The sequence below is a fragment of the Talpa occidentalis genome, unplaced genomic scaffold (genome assembly GCF_014898055.3).
Source record: "Talpa occidentalis isolate TD23 unplaced genomic scaffold, MPIMG_talOcc4v2.1 talOcc4.9, whole genome shotgun sequence".
NCBI lineage: Eukaryota > Metazoa > Chordata > Mammalia > Eulipotyphla > Talpidae > Talpa > Talpa occidentalis.
Window position 1 is genome coordinate 10535146 of NW_023605305.1, and position 27060 is coordinate 10562205.

The 27060-nt window shown below is 42.7% G+C and overlaps 1 protein-coding gene across 1 annotated transcript; it reads left to right on the plus strand.

Annotated features, from left to right (window-relative positions):
- Positions 1–26715, plus strand: MICOS10 (mitochondrial contact site and cristae organizing system subunit 10). The gene is made up of 4 exons (XM_037501240.2): positions 1–141; positions 22940–22987; positions 23976–24085; positions 26289–26715. Exons 1-4 carry the CDS (start codon positions 78–80, stop codon positions 26301–26303), a joined length of 237 nt encoding a protein of 78 aa, XP_037357137.1. The 5' UTR covers positions 1–77; the 3' UTR covers positions 26304–26715.
- Positions 26716–27060: the final 345 nt, after the last annotated feature.

Below are 27060 nucleotides of genomic sequence, written 5' to 3' on the forward strand. Positions count from 1 at the left end.
CCAGCTCTCGCGAGACTTGCCTGGCGTCGGCGCGCGGGGCCTGGCCGTAAAGGAAGCTGGAGCTGCGGGTGGGGAACATGTCGGAGTCCGACCTCGGCAGGAAGTGGGACCGGTGCATGGCGGACACGCTCGTGAAGATAGGTAAGGGGCCTTTCGCCCCGGGAGGCTTCTCCCGGACCCGACCACCCGGCCTCAGGCCCCCCTGACTCGGAGGGCGGAAGGGAAGCCCGGCGAGAGGTCAGACCCGGGCCTGTCCCAGCCCCTCCGGCCAGAGCGAGCCGCCGAGCCCGGGCAGGTCACCCGGCCGGCCGGACACCCGCGCCGGGGGGGCCTGGGCCGCCGCCGGGAGCGAGGAGGGGAGGCGGGGGGTCGGTCCGGCAGGTGGCTGGAGAGTTGCTGAGGTCTCTGAGTGAAAAGCTGTATGCTGGGCACGGGCTGGTGCCAGAGGCTCGAGATTGCCCTCCCTGGTGCCGCCACTCGTCCCGCACGGGGCGTGGGGCCTAGTCAGGAGGCCACATTCCTCTCAGCTGAAACAAAAGTGCCTTCTTTCATGAAGAAGGTCATCGGGAGCATTTTATAGACCCCGCCAGGCTCTAAAGTCAGTTGCTGTCATACCCGAGTTGTAACCTGGTTTAGCAGACAGTGATGGTGATCCGGAAAGTAAGAGGTGGGTCACTTTTCATTCTTTGATGTAACCCTGCGTGGCCTTTCAGCATGTGCTCAGTGACGACACAAATTATGAGGTCGGTGCACAGAGGGGAGGGGAGGGGTCGACAGGGGAGAGAGGGAAACTCATTTTTGAGCTTGTGCGAAGTACCAGCCACTGTGCTGGGTTAGCAGCTTAATTCGTTGTCTCATGCAGGACATTTAACTGAGAGTCAGGTGAAACGATATGCCCACGGTCGGATAAATGACAAAGTGGGATATTTAACTCAACTTTTCTGGCTTCAAGTCCCATATTTTTTCTTAGATACTAATTTTTATTATCCAAATTTGATGTTTTTTTTTTTTAAAGATTTATTTATACATATAAGAATGGGGGTACAGGCAAGAGGTGTGGGGAGGGGGGGCGAGAGGATTCACCAGAGACAGAGTGGGGAACAGAACAGGCAGACTGAGTGAAATACACTGCTGAGGGGAGCAGCTGGCCAGACAGGAGAGGTCTGCTGTGCCATGTGGGTAGCTCCCCGGCTGGGGATGGAACTTGTGCTGCAGTGGCTACAGATAGCTTCATAGGTTGCATCTTAATCCCTTGCGCCACCAGAGAGGCCCCAATTTGATGTTTTTGAGTGAAAAAACTTAAGAGCATTTAAGAGAGTTTAGGATTGTGTCCTTGAATGAAAATATTGAAAAAGAAATAGGCTTGTAAACTCCAGGAGAGCAGGGGTGCATTCTGGTATATTCACCAGCCATTAGAGGAGTGCTTAATAAAAATTGTTGAGAATGAAGTGATTTATCACAGTTACCACTTCACCCTCGAATTCACCACTTTCCAGCTGTGAGACTTGGGGCAAGTAATTTAACCTCGCAGTGCTGTTTCCATATTTGTAAATTGGCAGTTAGTAAATTATTAGTACTTAGTGGTACTAGTAAATAGTACTATCACACAGTTGTGAAGATTAAATGAGTTAGTTTATGTACAAACTTGTGTGTAGATCATTCATTAGAAAATGGGTTATTTTGGATCTGACCAAAGAAATAGCGTTTTTGTTATTGTTTGCAGTGAACCTTTAGTGGGGAAGGCTTAACACCTAGGCATGAGGTGACTAAAGTAACACTAGTCAACAGTTTTTATTAAGCACTCCTGCAGGGGCAAGGCACACTGTAGCAAATTCCAGAATGGAATTTACAATCATATTTCTTTTACAAAGTAATTACTAAGCAATATGATACAGTAGTTAAGAATGGACTTTGGATGTAGATAGTGGAGTTTTAAATCACACACTCTTCATCCCACCCTCACAAATTTGTGTCTTTTGATAAATCTCTAATTTAGCTATGAAATGGGGATAAGGAGACAGATTATCTAAAGGAAGAGAATTGAAGGGCAAAAAAAAATTAAAGATACTTAGCACAGTGCATGACACTCATTAAGTATTCAGTCGATGGTGTTAGTAATAATTGTTGATAGTCAATTTATTGTGCCACTGATGAGAATCTGAGGAGTGGGTATACTAAATTAAAGGAGACAGGGCCTCCCCGGTGGCGCAGCGGGTTGAGCACAGCGTTGTGAAGCTGTCCGCAGCCTCTGCAGCGCTGGTTCGATTTCTGGCCTGCCAGGGAGATTCCCACATGTGCCGGGGACCTCTCCTACCTTTCTGGCTGCTCCCCTCAGCAGTGTCTTTGGTCCCAATGCCTGTTCTACTCCCCACTATGTCTCTGGTGAATCCTCTCACCCTCTTGCGCCTCTGGCCTGTACCCCAGCTCTTGTATAAATTAAAAAAATAAATCTTAAAAAAAAATAAATGAGACACAGTGACGTGATTACAGATGAACATTGAAATGAATGATTCAGGCTCTTTTTGCTGCAGAACTGTTAAGTGTAAATCAGCCGAGTTGAGGTTATTCACTAAGAGTTTGTCAGGAAGATGGACCTTCATCTGATATTTGGAAAATGACTTGGACTTGAATATTAAGGGTGGTGGAAGAACTAGAGCAGAAGCTGAGTCGAGCATTTATAGAGGAGGAAATTGAAACAGAGAGGTTAAGTAGGTAGAAGTGGATCGAACTCGTGCTGCAGAGGCTGCAGATTGCTTCGTTGTGTGTTGCTTAACCCCTTGTGCCACCAGGGAGGCCCTGAGTAATGTCCTTTTTTAAGAAAGATGTTATTACATTTTAAATCATAATGCATATCTACATCCTTACTTTTTGTAAATATTTTCTTTCTCAAATTGTTAAGTAAATGTCTAGTATTTGTTTTTGTCATTCTTTATTGACTATGCAAAATCCCTTTGAACTACCTCCATTTCATCCTTATGGGTGGATAGTGTCCGTGTGGCTGTACCACCTCTTGATCCGGTCATCTACTGCTGGACCTATTTCCATGTCCTCCCTCTTGTAAATAGTGCTGCCTGTAGTGTTCTGTGTTGGTGGTTTCATGTTCTTTGGATAGATGGTCAAGAGTGGATTACTGGGTTGTACAGTATTTTCCATTTTTCTTTTTTTACAGATAAATCCAAATTACTTTATATAATGGCTCCACCACTTTACATGTCCACCAACAATGTTAGCGGGATCCTCTTTCTCTCCATCCTGTCCTGTTGGAAGTCTTTAATATGTGCCGTCCTCATTGGTGTGTGATGGTGTCCTGTTGTGATTTTAACCTGCATCTCTTTTTGGAGGTGATGCTGAGCATTTTTTCACACGTCTGTTGGCCTGGATATCCTCTTTAGTGAATTGTCTGCTACCGCCTTATTAATTGGATTATTTTCCTGTAGTTTTTGCTTTTCAGTAAAATTCCTTACTCTTCCTTCTATCTTGAATATTAAACTTGCAGGGTAAAAGATTCTAGGCTGGAAATCTTTTAAAGTACTTTAAATATCTCCTGCCATTCCTGCTTGCTTGTAGTGTTTCTACTGAGAAGTCCGATGGCAGTCTGACTGGTGTTCCTTTATAGCTTACCCTTTTTTTTTCTTGATATTTTAGGTATTCTGTTCTTGTCATTAGCATTCAGCAGTTTTATTATAATGTGTCTTAGCATATGTCTGTCTGGTATTATTTTGTTTGGAACAATTTGAGTGTCTTGGAGCACAGCATCTGGGTTTTTTCAGGATTGAGAAGGTTCTCGGTATTTCTTTAAATTTGCTGTGCCTTTTTCTCTTCTTCTGGGACCATGATATGGATGTTATTTCTCTTAGGTTATCTCAAAGGGCTCTTGCACTATTTTCAGTTTTTAATTCTTTTTTGTCTGTTTTGTGTGTCTTTCAAGCTCATGAATTCTCTCCGTTGGCTTGTTTGTCTGTTGTCAAGACCCTCTTTTTTTTTTTTTTTTTTTAAATTTGGTTGCCCTATTTTTAGATCCATTTGCTCTGATGGTAACTGCCTCATATTTTCTTGGTCTTCATTCTGTTCCTGTTACATCACCCATTGTTTTTTTATTTCTTTTCTTTAGTTCTGTGAGCATTGTTGTAACTGTTACTCCTCTTAAGGCATATTTCATAGTTGTGTTAGATTGTGACTTCTCAGGAATTTTTTTTTCCTCCAGTATTTATGATATGTTCTTCTGTCTCTTCAGTTTAGTATCTGTAAATTATAATAGGGATAGACTTTCAGACTGCCGCCTTTGCGCCTGTAGAAGTGACTGGAGAACTAGTGCTGGCAAGGGGTAATAGGTAGAAATGAACCAGCGTGGTAAGGTGCTGCGGGGTCACCTCCAGTGAGCATCAGGGGTTCAGACTTCCTCCTGTGTGGTGGGTACGGGGAGCTGCGTGGTGGGGAACCACAGTGAGCCCATCCTCTGCGCCAGCTCCTCCACCTAAGTGCCTCCTACGGTCTCCTGTTAGCTTACCCTCTAGGCTGTGTTGAGACAGGGTCATGAGTGCGGGGCGTTCTTTTCCAGCACAGACCCTTATTTGGGTGTTTTCTCTTGTTGTTAACAGCCACTCATTCTCTGTTTAGTAGAAAGTATTCCATTATTTTCCTAGGTTTTAGCCTAGTAGGGGGAAGGGCGGGTGGCAGATGTTTAAATATCCCAGCCTCAGGCTGCAGGTAGTTTCCTCTTTGAGGAGTCACAGGTGATCTGACCTGGTTTGCCCCATCAGTTCAGGTTCCCACTGTTTTGTACTGGGACCTCAGGCTCAAGCCAGCGATCATCACCCTGCACCCGGCTCCTTTGGTTCTCCCGGCAGCGTGCCTTCCGCCTTGGACGCCAGCACTGTGCAGCTTCTTATCTGGCGCAGTGCTGGTCTCTGAAGTTGCCAGTGTGGGGGTGTGTTCCCAGGAGTCAACAACTGTAGGGCACCCTGTACAGCAGCCACCCCTCCCTCTTCTGGGTTGTAATGCCCCGTTGTCAACACAGTTCAGGTAAAGTTTTGCCTGCTTCTTTCTGACAGACCATCGCTTTTGATATGAGCTGTGGTTGTCATTTTATCTTTCAGGGGTTATTGGCTTTGTGCTGCTGCAGTCTAGTCATGAGCATACGGAGGAGGTGGGCCTGGGGCCTTCACTCTGCTGTCTCCTTGCCAGACTGAGAGTAATGTCTTAACAGAAAGTTCTCCTAGACTTTGTCCTCTAGGAAGAGATACATTTATTCATAAATGCCTTTTCCCCTCATCATAATAAGAGGAGTTCTATTTCCCCTCTTAATTCTATGTGTTAATAGCTATCTTTTTATTTTGTGTTTAATGAATACGTGGTAAGATAGGTGGTTTCAAGTGTGGTTTGACTTGATAAATTGAGCCAGATTTAAAAAAAAAAAAAAAAGGGAAAAAGAAAACCAAAACACCTGCCCTCCTGTAGTAGGTGCTGGGCCATTGTTTATTACACATCTGTTTTTCTCCTCTTCAGCTCTTGTTCCTGTCTCCCCGTCTCGTTTTTACCCTTCTCTTTAGCTTTTTCTTATTCTGCCATTTCCATCAATATGTTTTCCCTTGTTCCTCTGAAAGGTTTAAAATTAATATATTTTGGGCCTCCCCGGTGGCGCAGCGGTTGAGCGCTGGGTTGCGAAGCTGCCCGCAGCCTTTGCAGCGCCAGTTCGATCCCCAGCTGCTCCCCGGCCACCAGAGGAGGGTCCCACATGGCGCGCAGAACTCTCCTGCCGCCCGCTGCTCCCCTCAGCAGTGTACTTCGGTCCTTCTGCCTGCTCTGCTCCCCGCTCTGGCTCTGGTGAATTCTCTCACCCTCCCGCTCTTCTGACTGTACCCAGTGCTTGCATAAATAAATAAATAAATAAATAGATAGATAGATAGATAAATCTTTTTTAAAAAATAAAATTAATGTATTTTTTAAAACAACTTTGTTAGCATGTAAGAGGTTTCAGGTGTCCTGTTTATTCTTCATATTGCGGTATCATTTTTCTTAGTAGCACACATATCACCATCTAAGATTTGGGATTTGTTTCTTTACTTTTTTTTTTTCCCCCCTAAAGATTTATTTATTTATGCATACAAGAGCTGGGGTACAGGCCAGAGAAGTGGGGGGAGGGGCCGTAAGAGGATTCACCAGAGACAGTGGGGAACAGAACAGACAGATCCACTGAAGTACACTGCTGAGGGGAACAGCGGGTGGGCAAGTCAGGAGAGGTCTTCTGCACCATGTGGGTTGCTCCCTGGCTGGCCAGGGATTGAACTCGTGCTGTAGAGGCTGCAGATTGCCTCAGTGTGGTGCTTAACCCCTTGCGCCACCAGGGAGGCCCTTGTTTCTTTACTTGATTGTCCCTCCTTGTAAACCAGAGAACCAGAGGCTGATTTGGTTCTCAGTGTTGATCCCCCAACCCTAGCATAGAGGAAGCATAAACTAATTATTGTTAAATAATTGACATGTATTGCTGAGAATTTTGTAGACTATGGTCTTTCCCCATATTAGCTACTTAGTGTGTGTTTATTACCTGAATGCATTAACATTTAAATTGAAATTCCTAGTAGGGTCAATTTCACATGAATTTCTGCCTGTTCACATGTGGGGTTTTTACTGACTTTTATTTCATCTGGGGATGTGAATTATTGTCAGTAGATCTTAATAATAAAGTGGTATTACTTTATGTTTGGGAATAGTCAACCAAGAAACATAAACCAAAGAGCACTTTTGTATTTAAACAAGTAGAGGGGGATGTTGTTTTAAGCTGTGGTGCCAAAGCCTTATTGCAGGAAATTAAAAAGGAGTGAAGAATATTACATTTTATGAATGGCATGTTCCGTTAGTTTTATGTGTGTGCGTCATTAATGGTTTTTTGCTAATTTTATGGATTTATTTTTAAGTTTTATCAGATTTATTGAATGCTCTGGATTTTTTCTCCACTCTGTTCAAGGACTATGCCATTTATTTTTCTTACATATACTGGGTAATTTGTTTTGTATATACTCACATGAATGAATCACACGTTCTTGTTAATGAGAAAGGCATAGTATCTTGCCAGCATAGGAGGCTTATTAGTAGCTGATGCCCTTGGCTTGTGCTTATGACTCTGGATCAGTTAGGAGGTTATCTCTCTTTTCTGTGTTCTAGGGAAAACAGGAATCCGGGGATGAGAAAATCACAATGTATGTCAGTAATAGTAATCATCTGTATGTACTTTCTAAGACAGTTTAATACCAGCCATGTGGAAAGCCTGGTGGAGGGTGGTGCACAGATGAATAGGTAGGTACTGGCTCCACCCTTCAGAGACTTCCCTCCTTGAGTAATCAAACATATTGATGGAAAAGGCGCTGGTGGTGTTCTAGTTCCATTCTGGAGTGTACGGCTGTTTAGTAGGTGGATGGAGTTGGGGTGGCGGGGACTACATTCCAGCCGGAAACAGTCCAGGCAGAGTTCCAGGAGAGAGAGACTTTGGCTCCTTCAGAAAATGGTGATAATGGCTACCATTTATTTAATGCTTACCACGTGCCAGACACTGTGCTAAACATGTCATGTTACCTGTATTATCTCATGTGACTATCATGACCTTGTAGGGTATTTGCCCCAAAGTGTGATAAAAATGCACATGACAAAATTTTCCAAACCAATGTCAGAAATATAATGAGTGTGAGAGTAAAGGAAAAACGGAGTTTTGTTTGTTTGTTTGTTTGTTTTTCATACTAACACACGAAAGGCACAGGAAACAAAAGAAAACAAATTGGATTTCATGAAAATTAAAAAATGTTTTCCACATCAAGCACTTCTAACACCAGCTGATGTCCTGTAATTCAATTCCACTCTGACGCTGGAGTTAGGCTGACCCTGAAGGTTAAGGACTCAGTCTGTTAAGACTGCCCCCCACTTCAGATGCCAGTTACAAATTCAGATTGTCACCTGTGCTTCATGCTGCAGCTATAAATAAGTGGCTCCCACACCCCTATTTCTGAATTTGGTAACTTGCTAAAGTGACTCACAGAACCTAGGAAAACAGTTTACTATTACCAGATAACAGTTTGTTACCAAGGATATTAAAGAATAGGAATGATAACCAGCTAATGAGATATAAAGGGCGAGGTCCTGAAGGATCCTGAGCACAGGTGCATGGATGAGCACAGTGTTGTCTGTGGAGGGGGGTGTGCACCCTCCTGGCATATAACCATGTTCACTCACCCGGAAGCTCTTGGAACTCCATATTTATGAGACTTTTACTAAAAGATGATTTTATCACAAATGCCTGATGCATCATTAACTCACCCTCTACCCTTCACCCCTTCTTGGGGAAGGGGAGGGCATGGGTAAGGCTGAAAATTTCGAGCCTCTAATAAATGTGGCTTGGTCTTAACTGTTGACCATCTGCCATTCAGGAGTCCACTCAGAGGTGACTCATTAGAACAAATTAGAACAATTCTGTCATCCAGGAAATTCAAAGGGACTTAGGAGCTCCATAGCTGGAACTAGATAGAGACTTCTATCTATTTATTCCCCCCTTTTGTTTCACAATGTCATATCTAGGAAATCATCCAAATCCACCGTCATGAAGCTTTTGACCTTATTTGTCTAAGAGTTTAATAGTTTTAGGTAATATTTAAATCTTTGATCCATGTTGAGTTAATTTTTTATATTATTAAAAAAATTATTTTTATTTATGCATGCAAGAAGTGGGGTGTAGACCAGAGGTGTGGGGGGTGAGAGGATTCACCAGAGACAGAGTGGGGAGCAGAACAGGCAGATTGACTGAAGTACACTGCTGAGGGCAGCAGCGGGCGAGATAGGAGAGGTCTGCTGTGCCATATGGGTTAGCTCCCTGGCCAGAGATTGAACTCATGCTGCAGTGACTGATCATAGCTTGATAATGCTGAGACTTTAACAACCCTATGCCACTTCGGGAGGCCCCTTGAGTTAATTTTTGTACATGATGCCAGATAAGGAATGGTCCAGCTTCAGTCTTTTGCATGTGGGTGTGCAGTTTTCCCAGCATCATTTGGTGAAAAGACCGTCCTTTCCTTGTAAATGGTCTTGACACCCCTGTCAAAAGTCTTTTGACCGTATTTACAAGGGTTTATTTCTGGACTATTCCATTGGTGTATACATGTCTGTCTTTATATTGGATACACTTTTGATTACTGTAGCTTTGTAGTTAAGTTTTGAAATCAGTTCTTAAGGTTTGTCCTTTTTTCAAGATTATTTGACTATTGAGACTCCCTTGAGATTCCATAGGAATTTTAGGATGGGTTTTTCTGTTTCTGCAAAGAATGTCATTATGATTTTGATAGGAATTGAATCTGTGGATCACTTTGGGTAGTATTGACATCTGTTAAATAATACTCTATGGTATGGATATATACCACATTTTATTTATCCATTTATCAGTTGGTGAATATTTAGGTTGGCAACACTTTTTGGCTCCTGTGAGTAATGCTTCTTTAATCAAGTATACATGTTTTATGTGGACATAAGTTTTCATTTTCTTGGGTGTGTACCTAGGAGTGGAATTGCTTGCCTATTTTATGGCAACTCTGTTTCTAACATTTGAGAAAAACCTTTGAATATTAAACTGACGAGTGACATGGCTGAATTTCTGATTTCAGAATGATCACTGAAGAAACATGAGGAGAATGAATTTGAAAGGGCTAGGATGAAGGCAGGGAGCTGGGTTGGGATATTTTGACAAATTTATGTGAAAGTGAACTGATCAGATGAGAGGAAGTCAGAATTTAGATAGGGACAGAGGAGTAGGAAAGGTTATAGACACTGTAGTGACAGCACTTGCTAATATGTATAAAACTTGAACCTGGCTCATGAGAGAGGAGTCCGGAGTGACACCAGCCTCCGTAAGTGGGGCATCATGTTGCTCTTGACGCGTAGGAGAGGCAGAAGGGGATCTAAGTAGCTTGAGATTGGTCATTGAGCTTGGTCACTCCTTATATGCAACTCAGTTAGCTCAATTGATGGAGAGGAAAGTTACTGTGTTTGCCGAGCTTTCATGCTTATGAAAAGAATGCATTTGGCCTTGTTCCCTACATGTTAAGAAAGGAAGACAGTGAATGACTTAGTAACTGACCTGACTTAGAATTAACCAGATTTTGTCTACTCCTACAGTAATTAAATATAAATTGATCACCTTAAGGCCATTTTAATATTAAAAAAATACTGAAAGAGGCCATTTAATAAAGTCATGGAAAAAGAGAGCAAATTATTGTTTTTCTTTAAGTATCAGTTCATCTGATAAATGTGGGTTACCACAAAGTATTGGTGGCTCACCAAAAATTGCCTTTTCATAACCTGTGTTTGTGAACTGATATCTCTACATTTCATGGACTGATACTAATTAGGCTGAACTAAAATACTTCCTGTTTATAGGTTTGGTTTTCAAATTAGTACATGTTAATTGTTGAATTAAGTAGCCATATTTTGTTTGTTACATGTATTTCTGAACAGTGTTTGGGAGCAAAAATACTTTTTCCATTTGCGGCAGCAGTATGAACAATGGAACATTGTGATCTTTCTAGAAGGGAATTTTCTGTTAGTATTACAGAATAATGTAATTAGGCGCTATATGGAACTTGAAAACATATTTAAATTTTTGTTCTGGTTGTGGTTTTATGCTTTCCTAAAATGTGGCCTGAAACAGTTTATTAGTAAATATGCTGAATTGCTTTCTCTGGCAAGTGCATTTCAGTATTGAATCCAAGTGAAAATACAAATATTTACTTATAAAAGTCGTTTGGTGTGGTAATATTTTTGCTACAGCCATTGACCCACTAATGAAATGTTAGGGCATTGCTAGAGTGGATTCTGTTTATTTAAAGGCCAAGAGAAGGAAAGAGAGAGGAAACTAACATTAATTGAGTGTTTGTTATGTGCCACCGAATTGGGTATACTAATATATTACCCCTTGTATAGTCTGGCAGCTCAGTGAGGAAGTTTAAATTATCTGTTTTTCCAGCAAGAAAAGTTGTGCTCAAAGATGTTCATAAAAATCGAGATGCTGATGTTAAAATCTATATAAAAATGTAAATAATCCAAAACAGTTAAAGCAATCTTGAAAAAGAAAAAAAAAATTGGATGACTAACATTACCTGATTTCAAGACTTACTTGAAACTAAACTGGGTGAGAGAAGAAATACACATGCAGATCAGTGAAATCTACCAGCGTTCAGAAATAGACCCATAAATATATGACCAATTCACTATTGGCAAAGACGCCAAAGCAGTTTAATCTAGAAAGGAAAATCTTTTCAACAAAATGTGCTGCAACAACTGCTTTATACACATATAAAGAATCTCATCTATACATAAAAATTAACTGGAAAGCCTGGAAAGGACCATAGAGTAACTGTAAATGCTGAAACTGTCAATCCCCTGGAAGAAAACAAAGGAGAAAATTCTTTGTCACCTTGAGTTCAGAAAAGACACAAAATGCAAAATCACAAGAGAAGATTGGTAAACTAGTTGATCAAAATTTAAAGCTTTTTTCTTTTTTTTTTTTTTAAAGATTTATTTATTTTATACAAGCACCGGATACAGTCAGAAGCACGGGAGGGTGAGAGAATTCACCAGAGCCAGAGCAGGGAGCAGAGCAGGCAGAAGGACCGAAGACACTGCTGAGGGGAGCAGCGGGCGGCAGGAGAGGTCTGCGCGCCATGTGGGACCCTCCTCTGGTGGCCGGGGAGCAGCCGGGGATCGAACCGGCGCTGCAGAGGCTGCGGGCAGCTTTGCAACCCAGCGCTCAACCGCTGCGCCACCGGGGAGGCCCTAAAGCTTTTTTTCTTTAAAGAACATCATTAAGAGAATAGAAAGGCATGGTATGGGGCAAAATATTTACAATACTGTATGTCTGACAAGGGACTTTTTTTGTAGAATAAAGAACTCAAATTTGGGCCTCCCTGGTGGTGCAAGGGGTTAAGCCCAGCGCTGTGAAGCTATCCACAGCTTCTGCAGCGCGAGTTCGATCCCCAGCCGGCCTGGGAGCTACCCACATGGTACAGCAGACCTCTCTTGACTCGCCCACTGCTCCCCTTACCAGTGTACTTCAGTCAATCCACCTGTTCTGTTCCCCACTCTGTGTCTGGTGAATCCTCTCACCCCCCGCACTTCTGGCCTGTACCCCAGTTCTTGTATGCATAAATAAATAAATCTTTTAAAAAACTCAAATTTTTTATCTAAGAAGACTACATATTTAAGAAAATGAATAAAATGTTTGAAAAGATTATTCACAAAAAAGTTATGTTAATGGCAAATGAACACATGAAACGATATTCAACCTCAATAGTGATTGGCAAATGCAAGTTAAAATCATAATGTGATACTCCTATGCAGCCATTAAAATACCTAAAATTTAAAAACCTCACAATCCTGGGACCTCCCTGGTGGTGCAAGGGTTTAAGTCTCAGCACACTGAAGCTGTCTACAGCCATTGCAGCATGAGTTCAATCCCTGGAGAGGTAGCTGACCCACATGGTGCAGCAGACCTATCTTGTCTTGCCCGCTGCTCCCCTCAGGAGTGTATTTTAGTCAGTCTGCCTGTTGTGCTCCCCACTCTGTCTCTGGTGAATCCTCTCATCACCATCACCCTCTCTCCCGTACCTCTGGCCTACACCCCATGTCTTGTATGCATAAATAAATAAAAATAAACCTTTAAAAAATTACTGTGTAACTCTGTTTATATAAGTTTAAAATCAGGCAAAAGTACTCTTGTGCTGTTAAAAGTTGGACTGTGGTTATCCTTGGGTGGAATGTTTGACTGAGGGAGCACAGTGCAGGCTTCTGTTTCTTCATCTGGTTGCTGGTAAACGTGGGTGTGTTTGTTCAGTCTGAAAACCCATTGTGTGGTACTCTGAATTGTGCAGTTTTCTGTATGTTTACTACATTTCAATAAAATGTTTTAAAGACGTGTCATAGAAAGGTGTCATGATATTTATAAGTAAAAGCAAGTCATAGAACGTCATGTGTGACCAGGGGTCATATATTCACACATCTGTGCAGTCTTTTAACAGCTACAAATGAGGGAGAAGTGATGGTACAAAAGAAAAAGTAAGAAACAGTAATTAGAATGACTAAAGAACACACATAGTCCGTACTTTTTAGGTCTTTTTTTTTTTTTTTTTAAACCAAGTGCATGCTTGTAAAAAGAAAAGAAAACGAACAGTATTGTAATGTGAAAATCCTTTGGAATCTGTTGGGTTGTTGGAAAAATCATGTTGTATTTTTTCAGAAATGCATCATGACTTTCCGACATCCCGATAGAGGATAGCAATTAACAATTTAGCTTTCCATTTTAGTAGGTAAGATGTGGGGAAAGAAAGTATTTGAGGGCCTCCCCTGGTGGCATAGCAGTTGAGCGCTGTGTTGTGAAGCTGCCCGCAGCCTCTGCAGCGCCGGTTCGATCCCCGGCCGAGGGCGAGGGCCCCACATGGCGCGACAGACCTCTCCTGCCTTGCCCGCTGCTCCCCTCAGCAGTGTATTTCTTCGTCAGTCTGCCTGTTCTGTTCCCCGCTCTAGCTCTGGTGAATTCTCTCACCCTCCCGCGCTTCTGACTGTACCCAGTGCTTGTATAAATAAATAAATCTTTAAAAAAAAAAAAAAGAAAAAGAAAGTCTTTGAAATGTTCTTTGGACAGCCCAGGGAATAAGAAATAAAGGACGAACGAGTATGAGTTAGAGAAAATATGGGCAGAGTCCACTGGTTAAGTGGGGCTCTAGGTGGTGGAGAAAGTGTCTTGGAAGACAGGGCTGATATTACTGGAAAGCCAGGAGCAGAACAGAAGGTGGGTGTGAGGGATGTTGGGGGAGAGGGCAGGTGGGCAGGCAGATGGCAGTGTGACTGAGGGACTTGCTTCAAATTATATAGACTTTCCAAATTGCCTCAGGTATGTACCTTCAGTAGGATTTTAAAGCTATTTGATCGGCAACTTAACAGTGTAGAGGGGGCATTGAAACCTAGTGCTTTTACCTCACATACCTGCATCTGACTTAAACCTCCATTTGAATGCTTAGGGTAATTTATAACTATTGTAACTGACATAATGTTGTTGATGGATTTGTAGACCGACTTTTGACAAATGTTTACTAGTTAGAACAAATGTTCCTGATTGTCAGAACTTGCACATACATAAACCACTCAAAATTCATGTTTCATAGATTTTAAATGATTAACTGAAACAAATGATTTAAGCAGCTTAATTCACTTTTTACCAAGAAGGTAGTCCTAAGAAAGCTGCAAGTTTTTTGGCATCATTTCAGATGACTAAATTGAAATCTATTAGTTGTAGGAAAATTTTTAAAGTCATTTCAGCGTAGGCCCGTATGTGATTAATTCTGGACGTGCAAACTGATGAATCTCCCACACTTAATCAGTTGTGAAGTCCCATGAATTCTGCCAGCAAAAGCCTCTTCTCTTTCCACATAATCCTACACCCTAGCCCTGGTCAGGTGAATCCTCCTAAAACATGGCCTGTCATGTTACTTTTTAAAAACTCTTTTTTTTTTAAAAAAAAAAAAACAAACTTTTTTTTTTTATAGAGGCATGTTTTATTTATTTGTTTGTTTGTTTTGTTTATACAAGCACTGGGTACAGTCAGAAGCGCGGGAGGGTGAGAGAATTCACCAGAGCCAGAGCAGGGAGCAGAGCAGGCAGAAGGACCGAAGTACACTGCTGAGGGGAGCAGCGGGTGGCAGGAGAGGTCTGCGCACCATGTGGGACCCTCCTCCGGTGGCGGCCGGGGAGCAGCCGGGGATCAAACCAGCGCCGCAGAGGCCGCAGGCAGCTTCACAACCCAGTGCTCAACCGCTGTGCCACCGGGGAGGCCCTTAAAAACTCTTCTTGCTGAATTGAGTGCAGTGTAGACTCCTTGTTCCAGCTTCTGGTGCCGTGAGAATAGCTCCAGATTCCTTTCTAGTCTGAAGTCCTGCTCTCCTGGACATGCGTCATCTTGACTCCTCCTCCCCACCTCCCTGCACTCAACCCTGCTTTTCTGTCACTGGTTGGAGTGTGTGCCCATCCCCCCAACCCTTGCTGTTCAAAGTCTATTATTTAAGACAGCTCAGATACCACCCTTTTCTTATCCAGCTAGGTGTGTTTCCACCTTCCTCTCATTCCTTTCTCATGCACTGATGAGCTGCCTTTGTTCGATTTTCTGGGTCCCTGGCATGTTCTCCCCTCTTACCACAAGCTCCCCAGGGAAGAGACTGTCTTATTTCTTCTGACTTTTGTTGAACCCGCTACTCATGCCCTTTGGTGTTGTGTAAATACTTGAACTTTCAGTTTGTTCTTGAAATACTTTTGTGGAAAAAGAAGACAATTAGAATTCCTGTGTGCGGATGAACTGTTCTTCCAAGCATTTTGCACACACCCTGCAGCTCCATCCTCCCTGCCCCCCCCCCCATAGGAAGAAACCAATGCTAGAGAAGTTAAGCAATTTCCCAAGGACTCAGACAAATAATTAGTAAGTAACTTAACTAGTATTCACAATCATGGTTAGCCTGACTTACCCCCAAGTTCACATAATCTTATAACTAAAGTATAACAGGTAGTTGTAACAATGCCCGCTTTTCAGAGAATTAAACTAGAGCCTCTGCTGATGTGCTCCAAGGGGAAAGAAAAGTGTCCCCATTGCTTTCTACCTGATAATGTCACCCAATGTAGATCAAATATGGAAGGAAAAGAAATTATTGGTACTTGTTTCTCCATGAAGTTTTTCCTTTGACGCATAGGACTCCTATGCCTAAGACTGAGTGAGTCTAGTCTTGGCAGAGGAGCTGCAGGTGTGAAGGTGTTGGGAAGGAAGGGCCTCACTGGAAATACCTTTTGAGCAGTTTGTAGGCCTCAGCCCATTTGGAGTCAGTGTATCTCCAGTCAGTGCTCAAAGGGATGTATTTCCTGGCTTGGTGGGTTGATTATTTCTCATTGATTCTATGTAATTTCAGGTTTTGTTACCCCTCCTGATAAACATCTGTGGTTTCCTTGAGGGACTGAAGAATGTCGTAGACATAAATTACACAAGCTTAGTGCTACAATCCAGAAAACACTGTTCCCATGTGTGATAATGGACTGCTGGCCCTCCCGCTCTGCTCACCTCTCTCTGGGCTGTACCCCCATGTGTGGGAAAGAGCTGTGACTTGGGAATCAGACGGTCTGGGCTTGAGTTCTACACTTTTCAGTTGTGTGTACTTGGGAAAGTCACTTAACCCCTCTAAGTCATTTCCTATCTGAGAAGATCCCAATACACCTCATAAGACAGTTCTGTGAGCCAAATAACAGTGCTTTACAGTGTAGTACCCCAAGTGCCCCACACCCAGACAGTGTGATACGCTGGGGCTCAGTGTGTTCAGGGGAAATCTGCAGCTTTTTTCAGGCTCCCTTTAATAATTAATCCTTAGAGCTCATTCTCAATTCCCTATATACTATGTTCACTTGTGAATTAGCTAATTACAGCCCAGTAAAATGTATACAGCCATATTCATTCTTAGGTGCGTTCCTGGGAAGTTCTGTGGCCGTCAGAATTCTGAAGGTGGACTTGTGCTATCTGCACTCTTAATTAAAAAGGACACTTGAGTTTGGCTTTTCTCAAAGCAGAGCGTATTAGTAATGACTTCCACATTTACCTTCCCTATCTTTTCTCCTTTCTGCTGACGGGTTTGCTGGTTCTGATCAGAATCCTGGTAATTGACGTCCACCCAAGAAATTCCTACAGATGTTCCAGCCTGTGTGTACTTGGGATAGCCTGGGGAAGGTTAAGGTCTTGTAAATTGGCCACCTTCTTAGTGTGTTTCCTATGTGCCCGACAGCAATGTTGACTTTTGAGATGCTGATTAACACGGACGAATTTACCATCTCTAGGTCTTTGGTCTTGGCACACTTTTTTTGGTTAATTCACATGACTTGGCATTTACACATGGACACCTGGGACAATCTGTCTTTGCCTCAAAGGATTAAGTAACACAGTTTGGAGCTGACTTAAATTTTTTTTCCCCCCTCATAAATTGGACCCTAAGCATCTTTCATAAATCAGGAATGTTTCTTGGAAATACAATTCTCACTAAACTCAGTCCCAAGGGTACTTTTCTATAAAAGCACATTCTTGTTTGTTCTGTCCTAACAAATGCATTTGATGGTTGTAATAGAGTTGATAGAAACATGATTGAACCGGAAAGCATTTCCATTATAAATAGGTAAATTTAATGTTAATCCATGTTCAAAGCATAAATACAGCTTTATTAAACACAAGACAGCTTTGGGAGAGTATTATATTTTAAGGCAGTGAGTCTGAAGGCATTCCCTACTTAAATAAAATATATATTAAAACCTGATGTATTCCTATAAACAATTGCTAATACCAGTGAAATATAGCCCACTATGCCAAGAGTGGGGGGAAAGTGGTGATTTTCAGCTGGGGCTCCCCTGCCGTCTGTTCTAAGCAAGCAGTGAGCTGTATTTTAATAGAGGAATAGCCATTCCATTACACTTCTGACTAGGGCGGTAGCAGAGCTTACCACCATTCACTGAATTCTGCTTACACACTGCTGGGTACCTCACATTCTCCCAGTGTAGGGGTCAGGTTGTTTCCATTCTACAGATGAACATACTGAGGTTGTCAGACAGACAGCCAGCTGTGGAGGAGCTGAGCCCTGCTTTGAACTCGGCCTTCTGTTCACCCCATCCGTGCTCTTGCTATTCTGCTCTCTTAGAGCAAAGCCCTCATTTTTGGGAAGCTTTATCTTTTCTTTCAGACATTTAATAATCAAGTTTTTTGGCACACGATTTCTAGGAGCTTAAAAACTTGCTTGTAGTTCCTGTGGTGTCTCACATTCATGAAGTGCCAATTGGATATGGTACTTAAATTTTTCCTCATACATCTTGATAGAAGTTATTGCATAAATGAAGATAGTTCCTTTGCAACTTAAAGTTTGGATGCAGATAAGAATTTAATGTGGAGGGCCTTCCCTGGTGGTGCAGGCAGTTGAGCGCCATGCTGTGAAGCTGTCTGCAGCCTCTGCAGCACCGGTTTGATCCCGGCCAGCCGGCGTGGCTGACCTCTCCTGTCTCGCCCGCTGCTCCCCTCAGCAGTGTATTGCATCAGTCTGCCTGTTCTGTTCCCCACTCTGTCTCTGGTGAATCCTCTAACCCTCCCGCACACCTGGCCTATACCCCTGTTCTTGTATAAATAAATCTTTAAAAAAAAAAAGAATTTAACATGGAGAATTATACCTTAAGCTTATGAATTTTGGAACCTCATTTAAAATTTTAAATGTAAGCTGGAGTGAGATTTTAATAACTGTTACTGATAAAGTGACTCTTCGATCTCTCCTTCCGCTATAGTATTTCATAGAAATGTTTTCTAAGTGAATTTTGTGGATTTTTTCCCTGTACCTAGCCAAACAGTGAGCTCTTACTCCTTAACTGAAAGTCCATTGGCAGTCCATTAGGCACATGTATTGCTCCAACTTGTTCTGTTTAGCGGCTAATACCCAAAGTACATGTCTACCTCAAGACTGCAGTCAGATTATGTAGCCTACTTGTTAATTCTTGCTGATTATGTTTTTTTCCTAATTACTTGCAGAGAATTAAAGCTTTATTGTCTGTGGCATGGTGAAAGCAAAGATTTTTCTAAATGAAGTTGCATTGACTAGAAACTGTCCATATGTCACAGTTATAGGTGTTCAACATGTGCTGCTCCCCACCCCCCCATAAGAATTGTGGCTTAAGGTTGTTATTCTTTTAAATATGTTACGAAATTCACTTGAGCATGAGACAAATATTTTATATGTAGTTAGTGGGAGGGAATTATTTGTTGTTTTTGTTATTAAAACGGTATCAGATGAACTGTTCAAGAATTGCTTCTTCCTAAAAATGTGGGCACTGAGCATGCATTAAAGTGCAGGTTAGATTGGTTTGGAGTAATTTCTGTTTGAAAGAATTTGTGCCAATTCTTTTTCCTCTCCAGGAGAAATGGTTGCAGAGCACCGGAGGCTTGCCTAATGTCAATTCCATAAGGCTTCTCTTTCGTGTGTGGGGTGTGTTTTTTGTTTATTTGTTTTTGCCTTGCCTCCCTCCTTCCGACTCTTAACTGCACTTTGCTAGGAGGAAGATGTGTACTTCTACATCATCAGGCATGTCTTTACTTTGGTTATTTGTCATTTCAGAGTGTGTGGACCCAAAGAACAGGCTTGATGAGGGTCAGGAGGGGGAGGCAAAGTTATATAAACTTCATTCATAGTTAAATATTTGCTTCCAGGGTAGGTGAAAAATGCTTTGTACTTTTTCCTTTGGCTATTTCCCTCAAAGAGCGCTTGTCATGCAACAACAAAAAGAAGTGGCCAAAGGTAGAGAAAACTCTTCTCTTTTCCATGCTGGTTTGTTTTTATTGTAAGACAAACCTTTCATGTTTTATTGTTATGAAGTTGAAACCCAGCCTAGAGGTGCCAATCTTTAGTGGAAACAGCTGCAGAGTTGGTGTCCCTGGATCAGGTGGGAGTTTCTTTGAAGCAACATGTTGCCTTTTAAAAGAAAATTGAGCATGTGAGAACTTGAACCTGTAAAACTCATCAGCAGTTCCACCATTGTTTATCTCTTAAATAACTGAGATAGCTAACTTTAAGTAAAACGTTGGCATTTACATATCATTTTCTGTGAGTTTTTGTTTTTTTGGTTTTTTTTAGAAAATAGTCTTGTTATTTTGGGTCTTCAAACATGGGAACAGAGAAAAAAAAAAAACTCTTTTTAAGAATCGAAGGTGTTGCCCAGTGATTGCTGGGGTCACAGAACATATTCCTGGGTAATGCCGCTGGGGGCTAGTCTGAGCAGTGGTTCTGACCGCATGTGTATGCTTGTAGGCCCAGCTTTTTCTGTTTTTCTTAAAATTTCTTTCTTGCCTGATAAATGACTTTAATTGAAGCAAAACTGGGTGGTTGGCTTTATACCTGAACTTCAAATCTAGAGGTGAAAGATTTTCTACTCTATTCCTTAGTTCTGAGGCATTCCTCGTCTTTGTGGCTGAGCGATACTGGTAGCAAGGGGCCTTAGCATCATTCTTGGTCTACTACTAGGAAAAGTTGAACATCAGAGAACTTTCATTCCTTGGGGGGAAATAAGAGAGACAGGCATGGAGTCAGAGGGACAAGAAAAATGCTGAAATATTTTCCTTTTGGGCTTTTGATTTGATTGCCAAAAAATTGCCTTCCAGATGGAGAAGACCAAAAGCCCTGATTGTAAGCCATTATGTTTTTACTGGCCCACCTCCCCATCCCATTGCCTGGTTTGAAATCGGTAAGCCAGTCCAAATCCTTTACCTCATTTTCTAGTACCAATTTACTGTCTTACTCATCTTCCAGCTGCAAGGGGGTGAGGCCAGTGACCTTGAGAATGAACCCTGTGCCATTTCCTAAGCCAGGCAGCAGTAAAATCGTGCCAAGGAGTATCAGTCGTGATACCTTCCATTTCTCTGAAGTTCTGGAATCATGCTGACCAGGAAGACGTGTGTCTTTGACATGTGCAGTAGGAGTAGCCCGGGAATGAATCTGAACCAGTTCTCTTGGCCTTGTGGAGACTTGTTACCCTCGTTGCCAGGCAGTCTGGGCATGGGAAGCACTGTTTAGTTTTTGGCTACATCTTACTTCACTGGCAGCAGAAATCTTGACACTCCAATTTCCCTTGGGGGGAGGTAGGGATTGTTGAGTGGTTTAAACTGTAGGGGAATCCACTGTCAGGACATAAGAGGGATAGTGGCTTTGGAGTCTGGCAGATCGGGGCCCAGTTCACTGCCCTACTGCTGACTAAACAGAGTAACCTTAAACAAGTTCTGCATCTGAAAAATGGGGGATAATGCCCTACCAGCTGGTTTTTTGGTTTAAATGAGAATTGGTGGGTGGGTGTGGGGAGCAGGGGAATGTGTTGTTATAGAAAACACTCAAATGTTAGTTTCTTTGTGATCTGTAACTTGGCTAGTTTTCCATCATTTTTAACAAATGCTATATGGAAATTGGGATGACATGACTGATTTTAAATCGGGGCACCAAAACAGGACCTAATACAAGGGTCTGTTGGGAAGGGCAAAGTAATGATTTTTAATTCCATTTCATGTGTAGGGCTCAATCATAGGAAAGAAACACACAGTAGATGTGAAAGGAGAGGATTACCAGAAATCATTCTGAATAAATAGCATAAATGCTCTTCAGGCCAGCTTCAACTGGATTGTCACAGAAGTGCAAAAAGAATTACTTGGATCAAAAAAGATGCGGATTAGCTTGCCTATGATGACGTTCTCTGTGTTTGTAGCAGAAAGATCACATTGGTTAGCCTGAGGAGCAGTTTGAATTTTCATACATTAGCCTGAAATCACGGTTAGACAGAAAAGAAGCCTTTGGAATTTCAACAGCACGTATTTGAAAACCTTAAGGCAAGTGGGACTTTGTAGTTAGGTATGAAGAGGTTAGTCAAGGGCTCTGCTGAACCGTGAGGGAGATACTTAGTCAAGAACATCAAATGCTATGAAAGGCTGTCTGTCAAGTCTTTTAAAAAAATGAAAACACCAGATTTCGACTCTTGCCTTAGCATGTGTAACTTTAACTTTTTTGATAATGGACAATTGAGGTTATCTCAAGGGTTAGGACATGTATCACTATAGTAAGCAAGGTGGCATTCCCCCCGGTCCGAAGTGGTACCACAAATATTTTTATTTTACTGGCTCTATATTGGTTTTAATACTTTATGAAAAATAGCACTCAAAGTATGATTATACCAATGTTATTTAAGCCTCTGCAGCGCCGGTTCGATCCGCGGCTGCTCCCCGGCCACCAGAGGAGGGTCCCACATGGCGCGCAGACCTCTCCTGCCGCCCGCTGCTCCCCTCAGCAGTGTACTTCGGTCCTTCTGCCTGTTCTACTCCCTGCTCTGGCTCTGGTGAATTCTCTCACCCTCCCACGCTTCTGACTGTACCCAGTGCTTGTATAAATTAAAAATAAATGAACAAATAAATGAATAAAGCACAAATGTTTTAAAAAATTAAAAAAATAAGGCTTAATTAGACCTCATGTTGACTTTTTTTTAAAAACGATAAAATAATTGTGCAGGTGGTGTGTGAATTTTGCAACAATTGTGATGGTAGCACTGGAATGACCAAGGTTTGAGACATACCAGTGAAAGTGTGGATTTGGTGTATAAGAACAGGACCTTCCGTTTTCCAAGCTTAGATGTCTGTGAAATTTAATTTTAGATTAGTTATTTAATTTTTTTCTTCCTGACAATTAAAACAGGCTTGTGTTTTATTTTGTGTTAATTTCTTTTATTTTGAAAGATGATGGTTAAAAATGTTCTGTGAGTAAAATAAGGGGAGGGATTTAATTTCCACATTTGGGGGGATAGCTTGATAGCACTGAGACTTTAACCCCCGCACCACCGGGGAGGCCCAATCTCCATATTTGGGCCTTTTGGAGTGGTATATTCACTCTGTCTGGGCATTCTACCTTGTGTTTGATTTTGGGAATTGTTATGGATCACTCCATTCCATCTTCCTTAAAAAGTAGCCACTACACAGTCATGTGACATCTCTTTTGATGTGGCGCCCCCTTGGAATAGGGCAGCAGAGCCCAGGATCCTGGAGGCTGTTTGCAAGTGGTACACAGAGTTTCTCCACAACTGTCTCTGGCCTTGCTCCCCACCCCCAGGACTTGTCTAGACAGAATGGGAATGAGGTTTTTATCCCCTGTTGTGAGCTTGGGGACTAAAGGCATCCCTTAGGCCTCTGACAATAGGAAAGGCTAGACATGAGAAAATCAACTGTGTACCAATTTATGTGAAAGTAATCTTGTTTTATACATGTTCACATTCACAAAACATTTCATTTTTGTCTAGTTACTGTTACAAGGTTTAACATGTTTTTCCCCCTTTTTTGTAGGTACTGGATTTGGATTAGGACTTATTTTCTCCCTTACCTTCTTTAAAAGTAAGTGTGACTCTCATTACCTTACACCATAATGTCCTAGAAGAGTTTGCATACACCTGGCAGGAACACTTCTGGAAGGCACATACACACATGGCTGCCAACCCGTTCATCTGGGGCTTAGGTTGGCCACTCTGAAATGAGCGAGACGAAGAATGTGCACTCACAGGAGGTCAGAGTGGGTTGGGCGTCTCTAGAATCCCCTCTGGGCATTAAGTCAGGATGCTTGATATCTTAAATATGATATCATTTTGAAAACTTGTGCTTACTGCCAGTGAGTCATTTGGCCAAATCTGCATGCTCAAATAATACTTCTAATTAATTATAATTCTCAAGGAGACTCGAAAATGAGAGTCCTGCTGGTAATAAAAACAAGTGGGCCAGAAATGCACTTTTTTTCCTTTTTGGCCAAAAACTCTCCTAAGCAACATGCAAGCGATATTTCTTTCATTCTGTGGAAGAACTTCTGAGGTTTGAATATTGAATAGTAGCCAAAGAGGTTACTTTGAGGGGAATATAAACTAGAGAATCATGCTTAACACAGTGCTGATATGAGGTAATCACTTACAGTATAGACTTAAGTACCTCATGACTTCCTATAAATCTAAATATGCAAATATTGGTGAAATCTTAAATATTTTTAAAATTCAATCACCTCCTCATAGAGAGTATTATTTTTTTTTTAAATTGATTTACCAATGGTATTTCTGATGAGGTTAAGTAAGCAAATAAAGAGGTTGATAGAGAACTGCAGGGAAGTTCAACTATGACTGCTTTTTTCACATTGTATCATTTATTAATTCCTCCACTTGACACCATAGATACTTTATAATAAATATTTGACTGAGTTTACTAATTTATCCTTCTCATTGTCATCCATTTGGTGCATGTGGAATATTTATTGAACCCGGAGCAAATGTGTGTACCTCAGAGAAGAAGCCATGTGTTCTCTTAATGATGCCCTGTTGGGACTCCCCCTCCTTGCCCACAGGAAGAATGTGGCCGTTAGCCTTCGGTTCTGGCATGGGACTGGGGATGGCCTACTCCAACTGCCAGCACGACTTCCAGGCTCCTTATCTTCTACATGGAAAATATGTCAAAGTATGTACAGAGTTGGTACTTCTCTTTCTTTCAGAACAGAAGTTTTCTCTTGATGAATTCTTTATAGTGCACGTGATTAATAGACTGTGTCATTAGGGCCCCATTGGGATCCCAGTTGTTCTTTGGTCTTTAGTGATGTGGATGCTACTTTGGGGCCTACAGTCTTTCCTCCCCTGTACGTGAGGTGCATGCATGCATTCCAGTGTCTGCTCAGCCCAGAAGGCTGGAGTGACGAGCCTGCCTGAGAAATGGCCGTCACATAGAGTACATCTGTGTGAGATACCTGTGAGCAGCGCTTTTGCTGATGATCACAGCGTGCCCTGTAAGCACGTCGTGTGCTCAGACCAACCTGAAGCGCTGGCACTCAGTCGTCATGGTCTTGCTTTTATTGAAGAGCACAAGTTCCTAATTCTAAGTCCCACAGGATTCTCTGAAGTCCTTGTCTACAGAGAGACGCAGGCAAGATGAGAAAATGACAGCAGGTACCACCAAAGGGAAGGAGTTTCTAAGTTTCCTAAGTTTCTGTGTGTCGTAGCCTCTCCTGTTGCCTTACTGAGATGACTGTCTACCTTGGGGTCTAGGTGAGAGGATCATGGGAGGCCAGGCACTCCTTGGGGACAGAGTGGGTATGTATTTTCCTGTCCCCAGGGCTTGGAACTAGGTAGGCACGCAAATAAATGCAAAATGAATGAATGAAATAAAGTGTCTATCCTGTTAGATGAGTTGATGGCCTCAGGCTTCCTGAGATATAATCTTAATAGCAACACGACCTTCAGTGAGGACTGTCATATTCCTTGGATGTGTAGAATCATCTACCATGTTGATTCCCACTGAGTAGAGTCATAGCCGTGGAACCAGCACAGGAGCCTTGAGGCCCAGGCTTGGGGCCTGCTCCTCTGCTTGATTTGTGTGTGATCTTGAGCTTTTCACTTCTGAGAGTCCTTTGTGTGTAGGAAACAATCTATAAAATGAGGGTAATCATTCGTACCTACAGGCTGATTGGGAGGTCTAAATGTGAAAATGTGTTTAGCTGTTGAGGTGCTTATCAATTGAAACACTGGTTATTGCAGTCCAGGCTAGCCAAGAAAGGGTGATTGACTTGTCCATTGTTCACCACAGTAACAAGTAGAGCAGAAAATGTGCTACAAATGAGTGTCCTAATTCTGGTCAAAACTGAGGCCACAAGGGTCACTGAATCACAAAGAACAGTATCCTACCAGTGCACAGTCGCCTCTTAGAACCCACTTGAAGGTCAGCTGTCTACCCACAAACCTGTGCGTGTTTGGAGAGAGAATTGGAAGCAGGGAGAGCTGGCCAGGTAGGAAGACTGGCAGTCCTTTTACTACCCTTCAGGTCCACCTCTGGCCAAAGCTGGGGGAGGCGCAGGGGTGTCAGGGATAGTCCAAGAAGAGGTGCAGCTGCAGCACCAAAGCTGCTGCTCCCGGACATCACTTTCTTGGCAACAGAAAAGAACAGGGAGAGGAACTTCCGGTCTTTTAATTTTTCAAAATGTTTTCTTTGTTATAAACTGTGTTGTCATGGATAATGGCTCAGGGGTGAATGCGTGCATATTGTATATTTAATAGCCAGGAGTCACTGTGGAAAGTATTGCGCCATTTTTTACAACCTTGTGGGTACTGCTCCAGAACATAACTTTATCTGAACTTGAGTTTGTGCCTGGCTGTTGTCATCCTCCGTCGTCTACAAAGAGGGGCAGAGTCCTAACTTGGGGCCTTTTTGATGTAGTCATGGCATGGTGACTGCTTGTTGAGCGCCTGGGGGTCCTGGGTGCTATATCGTCTTTCTCTAGACCTCCCAGTAGATTTGTGAGAGAAGTTTTATTATCCTCAGTCAGCACGAGAACAAAGGAAATCTTACTTAGGTTAAGGAGCTTGTCAAAGAGCTAATCATTAATCAGTGTGAGGTCAGTGCCACGCTCTTTCCCCTCACCTGTGGTCTGTCCCTTTGACAAGTTTTAGGAATCGTTACCCAGGCCTGTTCACTTATTTCGCATTCTTCTCCCTCCAAGGTCGGGGAGCCCCTTTTAGGAGCCTGGCAGCTTTGTCTACAGTCCTCTTGTCAGTTTTTGAGCAAACCAGGTGGTAGGGTTTGGGGCCCTTTGCTCCCTTGGTCTGACCGACAGCAGCCAGCCAGCCAGAGAGGGTTGTCCGTGCTGTTCTAACCTGCTGCCCTTGCCTTCCAGGAGCAGGAGCAGTGAGTGACACCTGAGACATCCCAGTGGGAGGAAGGAGAAATCATGTTTATTCCTCAGGAATACTGAAGTGCCCTGGAGTAAGCTGACGTTCTTCTGTAACAATGTTATCAGTAATGCTTTCAGCTCCAGCACACTGTTTATGTATTTGAAACCAAGTCTGTTTCTTGTTTTGTATTTTCTCTCTGGAAACTGCAAGGAGGAGGTCTTGAAGAAATAAATTAAAAAGAAATAGGCCGCCCGGTGCATTGCCTGCGTTTCTTTGCCTTTGGTCTCTGAGCATGAGGAAGACTGAACTGCCCGCAGCAGCCACTGCGGGGTCCCCACCTCTCTTGAGAGCCTTCCTGAAACCACAGCTCTGCGCAGTTCCCCCCTCTCTCCCCTAAAGCTAACCCCTAAGGTTTTCAGAACTGCTTCCACCTGTGTTGGAAGTTGGCCGGGGTGGGGGTGGGCGGGCTCCTTTCTTGTCTGATGAAGATGAATGTCTTATGGAGCCTTGACATGCTGTGCGTAGCTCTCCCCGGTAGGCCTGCAGGACGCAGAGCTGGGGGCTGACCGTGCTGATGTCCTCTCCAGTGAGGTTTCCTGCAGCTTCATGTAACACCTGAAGCTTGAGGACAAAAGGGTCCCTTCTGATGTCTGATGAATTTATGCCTTGGGTTTCACTTGAACCACGGAGTCTGCATACAAAACAGTAATGCCTTCTGAGAATGGACAGACCCTGTCTCTCCTATCTTTTTTATCTCTATAGTGACGAGGGCAG